This window comes from Syzygium oleosum, unplaced genomic scaffold (genome assembly GCF_021117445.2).
Source record: "Syzygium oleosum isolate NSW1041296 unplaced genomic scaffold, Sole_v2.1 Sole_v2.12, whole genome shotgun sequence".
In the NCBI taxonomy this organism is placed as follows: Eukaryota; Viridiplantae; Streptophyta; class Magnoliopsida; order Myrtales; family Myrtaceae; genus Syzygium; species Syzygium oleosum.
In genome coordinates this window covers 8,554,968-8,565,348 of record NW_026607496.1, presented here as the reverse complement: position 1 = coordinate 8,565,348, position 10,381 = coordinate 8,554,968, and the positions used below count along the sequence as shown (strand labels likewise).

Here is a 10,381-nt window from a genome sequence, read left to right as displayed (position 1 = left end):
TATCGGTTACCTCGTTACCAATATTCCAGAAGCAATGTTGATGACTGTTCGGTGTATGAGTTAAATAGAGTCTTTATTGTAGTGTTGTTTTCAAAGAGTCTGTTCGTATTTTTATGTCTTGACTATTCGTGTTTCTAGGTCTAGTTAATGTTATGTAAATTCCTAGGAATCTATCTCCTTGAAATGGTAGAGTACATTTATTAGTCATTTAAGAGTTAGTCCAAGAGTCATGTACAAGCCTCTTTAAAGGCAGGTCTTGTAATTGTGTGAGATATGGGATATAAGGTGATACTGATAAGGTGATACCGATAAAGGTGAAACCGATAAGGTGGTACCGATAAAAGCCTTTTTGTCTCCTTCTCTTAAGTTATATGAATTGTGAGTGTTTTCACCTTCGAATTTATCTCATCAAATTAGTATCAGAGCTTACGGTTTGTGATCATGGTCTCAACAAATAATCAGCTTTCTCTTCAATACCCTCATCTTACCAAAGAAAATTATGGTAATTGGGCTGCTAGAATGAAAACCCAACTCAACGCCTATAGTGTGTGGGAGATTGTCAACACCGGCTATGATGAGCCAGAGGACAACGCCACATTGAATCAAAACCAGAGGAATGCCTTGGAGAAAGTTCAAGCAAAAGATCAATATATCCTGTCAATCATCTATCAAGCTTTAGATGATTCGATACTCGAGAAGGTGTCAAATCCTTTTACTTCTAAGGAAGCATGGGAGATTCTTTACAACACGCACCAAGGAGTGCAAAAAGTTCAGAAGATTTTCCTTCAAACTTTGAGAGGTGAATTCGAGGCAATCCGTATGGAAGAATCTGAATTGATTGCCGATTATTTCACAAGAGTGTTGGGAATTGTCAACCAAATGAAAAGAAATGGAGAAGATGTTGAAGATGTTTGTGTTGTCGAGAAGATTCTTCTATCCTTAGACAAAAAGTACGACCATATTGGCATTGCGATTGAAGAGTCCAAAGACCTTGATGCCACGACGATCGATGAGCTCATGGGTTCATTGCAAGCCCATGAAGAAAGATTCAGAAGAAACAAGAATGAGCCGGTGGAGGAAGTACTCCAAACTCGGTTGACCATCTGAGATGAGAAGGAGCAAAGTAGAGATCCTGTGAAAACTCGTGGGACTCATCAAGATCGAGGTCGAGGCCGAGGCCGAGGTCGCTTTCAAGGAAGAGGTCATGGACGAAGTAGAGGAGATATTGCTCGAAATGATGGAAAATACCAAAATCAAAGAGGTGCTCATGGAAGAGGATAGAACTCGAGAGGGCAATGGTATGATAAATCTAAAATTCGATGTTATCATTGCAATAAACTTGGCCATTATGCTTCTGACTGTTGGAACAAAGAGAGTAGCTAAGCAGATGAAAAGGCAAACTTGGTGAATGATGCCGAGCAAGTTCTTTTATTGGCATTTAAAGAAGATGAAGGAAGACAAAATGATACGTGGAACTTGGATACCGGTGCAAGCAACCACATGAGCGGGCAAAAGGAGATGTTTGCCTAGTTAGATGAGACAGTCAAAGGGAAAGTCTCATTCAGTGATAATTCTAAAATTCTTGTCAAAGGCAACGGTACAATTTTGATTCATTTGAAGAATGGTGCACATTAGTTTATTACTAATGTTTATTATGTACCAAAGATGTCAAGCAATATCTTGAGTTCGGGACAACTTCTGGAGAAAGGTTATACTTTCCACATGAAGGATCTTAGCCTTGTGCTAAGAGATCAAAATAACAAATTGATTGCAAAAGCAAAGATGTCGAAGAACGGGATGTTCACTCTCAATATAAAGAATGACATGTCTCGATGCTTAAAGGCATGTGTGGATGATCCTTCGTGGTTGTGGCATTTGAGGTTCCGTCATCTCAATTTTGGTGGACTCAATTTACTTTTCTACAAGAAAATGGTTTATGGCTTACCACATATTGATCATCCCGATCAATTATGTGAAGGGTGTGTTTATCGGCAAGTACTTCAGATCTAGCTTTCCAAAGGAAGCATCTTATTGAGTAAAGAAGCCACTTGAGTTGATTCATTCTGATGTGTGCGGTCTAATCACTCCTCAAACATATGATAATTATCGATATTTTGTTACTTTTATTGATGATTTTACTCAAAAAAACTTGGATGTATTTCTTGAAGTAAAAGACAGAAGTGTTTGATACTTTCAAACAATTCAAGAACTTGACTAAAAAGGAGAGTGGCTATTTTATCAAAGCCATAAGGACTAATCGAGGAGGAGAATTCACTTTAGCCATATTCAACAAATTCTGTGAAGATCATGGTATTCGACATTTCTTGACGGCTCCATATTCTCCTCAACAAAATGGCGTGGCTAAACAAAAAAAAAACAGAACCATTCTTGATATGGTTCGTAGCATGTTGAAAAGCAAAAATCTGCCAAAGGAACTTTGGGGTGAAGCTGTTATGTGTGCTATCTATCTACAAAATAGATGCCCTACATATGGACTTGAAGGCGTAACTCCACAAGAGGTATGGAGCGGGAGAACACCAAGTGTTTCTCATTTGAGAATTTTCGGGAGCATTGCCTATGCTCATATCCCGGACCAAAAAAGATCGAAGTTGGAAGACAAGGGCAAAATGCTCATTTTCATCGGGTATGATACCTCATCCAAAGCTTATCGATTATTTGATCCTAACACATTGAAAGTATATATAAGCAGAGATGTCAAGTTCAATGAAGAAGGCATATGGCAAGACAATCTTGAAGACGAAGCAAATGCTCGTGATGATTCAAGACAAATGGAGTTGAAAGATCTCTCTTCACCTTCTTCTCCGATATCTTCTTCAAGTTCATCACCATCAACTTCTTCAAATGGTGTCGATAAACTGCTAGTGCCAAGATCAAGGAGATTATTTGAAATTTATGAAGCTACCGATGAGCTTCACCTTGTATGCCTTCTTGCAGATTTAGAACCGCTTGTCTATGATGATGCTGCCAAAGAAGAAAAATGGAGAAAAGCCAAGAATGAAGAAATTGAAGCCATCGAGAAGAATCAAACATTGGAACTTGCTGATCTTCCGAAGGACAAGAAATTGATTGGTGTGAAATGGGTGTACAAGGCCAAAAAGAATGAGAAAGAAGAAGTGACAAGATACAAGGCTAGATTAGTCGTGAAGGGGTACAAACAAAAGGCTGGAATCGACTATGATGAGGTATTTGCTCCCGTTATCCGCATGGAAACAATTAGATTAATCATTTCTATTGCAGCTCAAAATGATTGGCAAATTTATCAAATCGATGTCAAATCAGCATTTTTAAATGGCAACCTTGATGAAGAAATTTATGTCGAGCAACCCAAGGAGTTTATTGTGAAAGGTCATGAAGATAAAGTGCTGAGGTTGAAGAAAGCTCTATATAGGCTTAAACAAGCACCGTGAGCATGGAATTTCAGAATCAATGCCTATTTCAAGGCAAATGGTTTCTCTCAATGTCCATACGAACATGCACTTTATTTGAAGCAAGAAAAAGGTGATGTTCTATTGGCTTGTTTATATGTTGATGACCTTATTTTTATAGGAAATAATTCAGGAATGATCGATGCTTTTAAGGCATCGATGGGGAAGGAATTTGATATGACGAATAATGGTCTCATGAATTATTTTCTTGGCATTAAAGTGAAGCAAAGTGCAGGTGGGGTTTTTATTTCCCAAAAAGGATATGTAGAAAATATCCTTGAAAAATTTAGCATGGAAAATTGTACACCGGTCAATACACCGATGGAATGCGGAACCAAGTTGTCGAAGTTTGATGACGGTGTTGATGTTGATCCATCGTATTATAGAAGCTTGATTGGAAGCTTGAGATATCATGTATAGTGTTGGAATTGTGAGTCGATACATGGAGAAACCGAAGTCATCTCATCTTAAAGCGGCAAAGAGGATACTTCGATACATCAAAGGTATTGTTACTCATAGGTTACACTACTATCAATATTCATCCTTTCAGCTTAGAGGTTATTTAGACAGTGATTATGGTGGAGATATCGATGATCGAAAAAGCACTACAGGTTTTGTGTTTTCTTATATGACACCGCTTTCACGTGGTCATCAAAAAAGCAGTCTAGTGTTATTCTTTCGACATGTGAAGCTGAATAAGTAGCGGCATCTTCATGTGCTTGTCATGCAATGTGGTTGAGAAAACTCTTGAAAGAAATTCATATGGAGCAGTTGAAATTGACAGAAATTTTTGTTGATAATGTTTCTGCTATTGCTTTTACGAAAAATTCAGTTTTTCATGAACGAAGCAAACATATTGATGTTCGATATCACTTTATTCGAGAACAAGTGAATGAGAAGGAAATTGAAGTGTCACATGTGAAGACCGAAGATCAAGTTGTAGATATTTTTACGAAACCTCTAAAGATCGATGCTTTTCGGAAGTTCAAGAGTTTGCTTGGAATGATTGATGGAAGAGAATTTCGTTTAAGGGGGAGTGTTAGAAATTACACCAAATTCATAAACGTCGAGACTATTGATGACCTGCCGAGTTGCCAATATTATCGGTTACCTCGTTACCGATATTCCAGAAGCAATGTTGATGACTGTTCGGTGTGTGAGTTAAATAGAGTCTTTATTGTAGTGTTGTTTTTAAAGAGTCTATTCGTATTTCTATGTCTTGACTATTTGTGTTTCTAGGTCTAGTTAATATTGCGTAAATTCCTAGGAATCTATCTCCTTGAAATGGTAGAGTACATTTATGAGTCATTTAAGAGTTAGTCCAAGAGTCATGTACAAGCCTATATAAAGGCAAGTCTTGTAATTGTGTGAGATATGGGATATAAGGTGACACCGATAAATATGTAATCGATAAGGTGATACTGATAAAGGTGAAACCGATAAGGTGGTACCGATAAAAGCCTTTTTGTCTCCTCCTCTTAAGTTGCATGAATTGTGTGTTCTCACTTTCGAATCTATCCCAGACCTCACTATCCTCCCTTTACATTCTCTCTTTTATTGTCTATAAAGCATTTCTACGCAATTCTCTCTCTAGCTAAACCCCAAGAAAAATCACCCTCACGCACCTCTCGTGTCGCCACCGCCGTCGCCACCGATGCTGTCGGCGAAACCTAAACCCCTCACTGATGACAACCTGCCCCTCTTCACTCCGAACCAGCGGCTCGAGCTCCAAGGATACAGCCACAAAGCCAGGCCCGATGGCTCCTCCTCGACCCTCGCCGAGCTCCTGAGGACGGTTGAAGAAGCTCAAGTTGGCGACCAAACGCCTTCAACGCCGTCAAACCATGTCCTCCAGGTGACCTCCTTGGTGTCCTCCTCCATCTCCATGCCAACGGCCTATCCCTTCGTGCTCTCCTTCAAGAACTTGACTTACAGCGTCAACGTCCCAGGGAAGCTGGGCTTCTCATCACTGCTCTGCCGCGAGAAGTTTGGTGATGGCGCGGGCTTGCCAGGGCGGGCCAGCACCAAGGTCTTGCTCAACGACATCTCCGCAGAGGCCAGGGAAGGAGAGATAATGGCCGTCCTTGGCATGAGTGGCTCGGGAAAGTCAACGCTCATCGACGCCCTCGCAGACCGGATCTCGAAGGAGAGCCTTGGAGGGGCCATCACGCTGAACGGCGAGGTTCTAGAGTCACGGCTCCTGAAGGTGATATCAGCCTATGTCATGCAAGACGACCTCCTCTTCCCGATGCTGACAGTGGAGGAGACGCTCATGTTCTCCGCCGAGTTCCGGCTCCCACGCTCGCTCTCCAAGTTGCGGAAGAAGGCGCGGGTCCAGGCGCTGATTGATCAGCTCGGCCTTCGGAATGCTGCGGGCACGGTGATTGGCGATGAAGGCCACCGCGGCGTATCTGGCGGAGAGCGGCGGCGCGTCTCCATTGGCATCGACATCATCCACAACCCAATCATCCTGTTCCTTGATGAGCCGACCTCTGGCCTCGACTCGACGAGTGCCTTCATGGTGGTGAAGGTACTGCAGCGGATTGCCCAGAGTGGGAGTATCGTGGTCATGTCAATTCACCAGCCGAGTTACCGGATAATGAGCCTCCTCGACAGGCTGATCTTCCTCTCTCATGGGAACACAGTCTTCAATGGCTCGCCAGCTGACTTGCCCGAGTTCTTCTCCAAGTTCGGGCATCCGATCCCAGAGAACGAGAACCAGACCGAGTTTGCGCTTGACTTGATCCGCGAGCTCGAAGAGACTCCCGGGGGGACAAAGAGCTTGGTGGAATTCAACAAGTCGTGGGAAGAGAAGCAACAGTCATCGAGCCTCCAGAACCACGTCGTCACGTGGACAGGACCGAAACCCTCGCTCAAGGACGCCATCAGCGCGAGTGTCTCGAGGGGCAAACTTGTCTCAGGTGGCAGCGGCGGTGACTCAAGCCAAGTCGCCTCCGTCCCGACCTTCGCGAACCCGTTCTGGATGGAGATGCTGGTGATCTCCAAGCGGACGCTGACCAACTCCCGGCGGATGCCGGAGCTCTTTGGGATCCGGTTTGGTGCTGTCATGGTCACAGGGATAATCCTGGCGACCATATTCCGCCACCTCGACAACTCCCCAAAGGGCGTCCAGGAGCGGCTCGGTTTCTTTGCCTTAGCCATGTCGACCACCTTCTACACCTGCGCGGAGGCCATTCCAGTCTTCCTGCAGGAGCGCTACATTTTCATGCGAGAGACCGCGTACAACGCGTACCGCCGCTCCTCCTACGTCCTTGCCCAATCCATCATCTCCGTACCCTCCCTCGTCATCCTCTCCTTCGCCTTTGCGGCCGCCACCTTCTGGCCCATGGGCCTCGCGGGCGGGTTCTCGGGGTTCATGTTCTTCTTCTACGCAATGGTTGCGTCCTTCTGGGCAGGGAGCTCCTTTGTGACCTTCCTGTCCGGTGTCGTCCCCCATGTCATGCTCGGGTTCACCATCGTCGTCGCCATCCTCGCCTATTTCCTGCTCTTCAGTGGCTTCTTCATCTCGCGGGACCGCATCCCGCTCTACTGGATATGGTTCCACTACCTCTCGCTCGTGAAGTACCCATACGAGGCCGTGCTCCAGAACGAGTTCGACCACCCGGCCAAGTGCTTCATGCATGGGATGCAGATGTTCGACAACACGCCCCTCGCGGCGGTGCCGGAGGTGCTGAAGCTGAGGCTGCTGCAGAACATGGGCAACACCTTGGGCATGAACCTGACCGGGTCGACATGCGTGACCACCGGGGTCGACATACTAAAGTCGCAGGGGATCACGAACATCAGCAAGTGGAATTGCCTGTGGGTCACCATCGCGTGGGGGTTCTTTTTCAGGATCCTGTTTTATTTTTCGCTCTTGTTGGGGAGCAAGAATAAGAGGAGGTGAAAAAATAAGACTGGTCGGAAGACAATGGCTGTTTAAATTGGTTGATTGGTTGTTTTGTAGTCGGGAAAAAACCACCAAAAATCCCAAACTATGCCACTTATGACACATTTACCCCATAATACTTTTTCCTAGGGCATTTTCGTCTTTTTTCTTTTTTTTTTCTTTCTTCTTCTCTCTTCCCTCCGCTGGCCACGGCGGAGGGAAGCCGGCGAGGGTTGCCCTCGCCGGCGTTGGGGTTGGGCGAGGGCTGCCCTCGCCGGATCTGGCAAGGGCGACCCTCATCCGACGCCGGCAAGGGTTGCCCTCGCCTGGGCGAGCGAGGGGGACCCTCGCCCGATGTCGGCAAGGGTCGCCCTCGCCTGGGCAAGCGAGGGCTGCCCTCGCCTGGGCAAGCGAGGGCTGCCCTCGCCCGACGCCGGCGAGGGCAGCCCGATGCCCAACCCCAACGCCGGCGAGGGCGGCCCTCGCGCAACCCCAACGCCGATGGAGGGAAGAGAGAAGAAGAAAGGAAAAAAAAAACAAAAAAAAAAAAGGAAAAAGACGAAAATGCCCTAGGAGAAAGTATTATGGGGTAAATGTGTCATAAATGGCATCGTCTGGGGTTTTTCGTACCACAAAAAAAAATTCAAGATAAATTTATCACAGGTAGTATAATTTGAGATTTTTGATGATCTTTTACCTTTGTAGTCTGTTTTTTGTTTTCGTACCACGACAAATGTAACGGCTAAAAGAGACAGCATTTGTCTAATTTCCAGCGGGTGGAACTGTCCAAGTTTTTTGTTCCAACGAGTACGTTACAGTACTGAGTTTTTTTTTTTTCCTTTTTTTCTCTAATTAAGATGGCTGACATCTGATGAGAGAGTTAGACTTGATGGGAAATGGTGAGGCTCCATCGTGTGTTTGTACGTGGATGGGTAGGTCATTTAACTTCCGTTTATTCCCTGAAAAATGAACTCTGCTTGCAAATATTTTTAAAAGAAGTAATTTTCACTAAAAATGATTTTATAATACTTATTTGTATATTGCAAATAATAGAGTTATTTTCTAATGTTTGTTTTAAAGAAAATCATGGAACACGAGTCAGAAAATAAATCTTGAGTACAAATTCCCGGGACTTGGGGACCGAGGCACAATCACTAGGGAATCAAGCATAGGTATGAGGATCCAAAACCTGAGGGCCAAGGTCTCGGGCCCAACTCGAGGGACCTGCTCGGTCTCATGCCTGAGCGCCAAGGACTTGGGCACAATTGCAAGGTCCCATTTGCCGAGGATCCGAGCATGGGCATTGGGGCCTTGGCCTGGCCTCAAGGGACCCAAGCTTGACCACCGAGAACTCTATCCTGACCTTGGGAGATCTAGGGTGCTGGTTGTGTCATCCGAAAAATTCCCTTGTTCGATAATAGTATTTAAGACTAATTTCCCTTACCGACTTGCCAAGAGTCTAAGGCATTTAGAATTAAGTTGGTAGATTTCGACGTGTACATTCGTGGTGTAGGATGGTTTCCCCTAGGTATAGTGATGGAGGGGACGATATGATGCCTGAAACCATCAACTTCTGAGTTGGATGGTGGTTTGCTTTTAGGTTATTGTGAGAGTAGTGATGCTAATAGACCCAACCCTTTTCCCAGGCCTATGTATTTTGTTGTGTTAATAACTACTGGTGTTTGTATAAAGTTGAAGATGTGTATATTATGAAACTAGTGCGATTTTCTTGTAAGGAATGTTGCGAAAATTTTATTATGCTTTCGCATGCGTAATTACAAATATGAGATATAATAAGAAAGGACACATGTCGCATGTTATGTTCTAGGGCATCACAGCCTGTTTTGGTATCAGAGGAGGTTAACCATGGAGTAATAATATGCGCTTAAAGGTTGGAATGGTGGAGTAGGTCACGCGCGTCTAAAATACTAAATGCATGTGTTTGCTCTTGATTGGTTGCGTGGTTCAAGTAACTTTTGTTACTTACTAACTAGCTATTAAGTTAGGTGATATTTGCAGGCCTTGTAAGACAAGATGAGTTCCGGTGGTAATTCGAGACAATATCCTCGGATGGAAGGAATCCTTTAGGCGCTTGCTAATGTTGGAAGTTTGATGGAGAAGCATGCACTGCAACAAAGTGTATGTAGTTTGGGTAATGGCGAGCGCCATTTACAAGGTTTGATCGAGAAATTCTTGAAGCTAAAACCCCAATCTTCAAGAGGCGGAATCATGGATTGATGGGATGGAGAAGATATTCAACTTGCTGCTTGCAACAATATAGACAAGATAGCCATAGCTAAGTACCAACTCCAAGGACATGCCAAACATTAGTGGAAGGCATCTAAAGAAATGGTATTTCCGGAGGGTACTACGATGATTTGGGGTGGTTTTGTCAAGGCATTTTTCGGAAAGTATTTCTTGAATTGTGCCTAAGAAAATGATGAAATTCGCGCAGTTGAAATAGAATGATCTGACAGTGGATCAATATGAGGCTAAGGGTCTGTTTAGTAACGTTTCTGTTTCTTTGTTTTCCTGTTCTTCTGTTCCCCGGAACAGAAAAAGAACAGAAATCTGTTTAGTAAAAAAAATCTACTTTTTTGTTTCTGGAACAAAAAAGTGATCCTGGAATAGATTTGGAACAGAAACAAGAAGCAAAAAAAATCTACTTCTTTGTTTCTGGAACAAAAACAAGAAACGATTTTTTCTGGAATCCTCCAAAAATAAGAAACAATCCATCGGCCGCAACCTGCCCACCGCCGCCTCTCGCCGTCCTTCGCCGCCACCTACCGCCCGCCTTCCACCGCCGGCCAACGCCCGCCGGCCGCCTCCCGCCCGCCGGCCACTTGCCAACGCCCGCCGGCCGCCTCTTGTTGTCAACCACTGTCCTCCGCCGCTCGACACTTGTCGCCACCCGCCACCGGCCGCCGTCCCCACCGCTAGCCGCCGTGCTCCATCGCCCGATGCCGGCCGCCACCCGGGCCCTGGCCGCCTCCCCCCGCCAACCACCCGACGCTGGCGATCACCCACCACCGGTCGCCGTCCTCCG

At 45.0% G+C, this 10,381-nt stretch overlaps 2 protein-coding genes across 2 annotated transcripts; both read left to right on the top strand.

The window, feature by feature from the left end:
• Nucleotides 1-519: 519 nt before the first annotated feature.
• LOC130139435 (uncharacterized) lies at nt 520-1,107 on the top strand. The gene has a single exon (XM_056316389.1). It carries the CDS (start codon nt 520-522, stop codon nt 1,105-1,107), a length of 588 nt encoding a protein of 195 aa, XP_056172364.1.
• Nucleotides 1,108-3,767: 2,660 nt separating this feature from the next.
• Nucleotides 3,768-7,358, top strand: LOC115674198 (ABC transporter G family member 20-like). Its single transcript, XM_056316388.1, has 4 exons — nt 3,768-3,860; nt 3,997-4,057; nt 4,279-4,598; nt 5,041-7,358. Exons 1-4 carry the CDS (start codon nt 3,768-3,770, stop codon nt 7,351-7,353), a joined length of 2,787 nt encoding a protein of 928 aa, XP_056172363.1. The 3' UTR covers nt 7,354-7,358.
• Nucleotides 7,359-10,381: the final 3,023 nt, after the last annotated feature.

Coding starts and splice junctions, on each gene's coding strand:
- LOC130139435 (XM_056316389.1), top strand. CDS start 520: ATGAAAACCCAACTCAACGCCTATAGTGTGTGGGAGATTGTCAACACC.
- LOC115674198 (XM_056316388.1), top strand. CDS start 3,768: ATGGAATGCGGAACCAAGTTGTCGAAGTTTGATGACGGTGTTGATGTT. Junction 4,058..4,278: donor TGATCGAAAAAGCACTACAG/GTTTTGTGTTTT, acceptor CGAAAAATTCAG/TTTTTCATGAACGAAGCAAA. Junction 4,599..5,040: donor GCAATGTTGATGACTGTTCG/GTGTGTGAGTTA, acceptor TTCTCTCTCTAG/CTAAACCCCAAGAAAAATCA.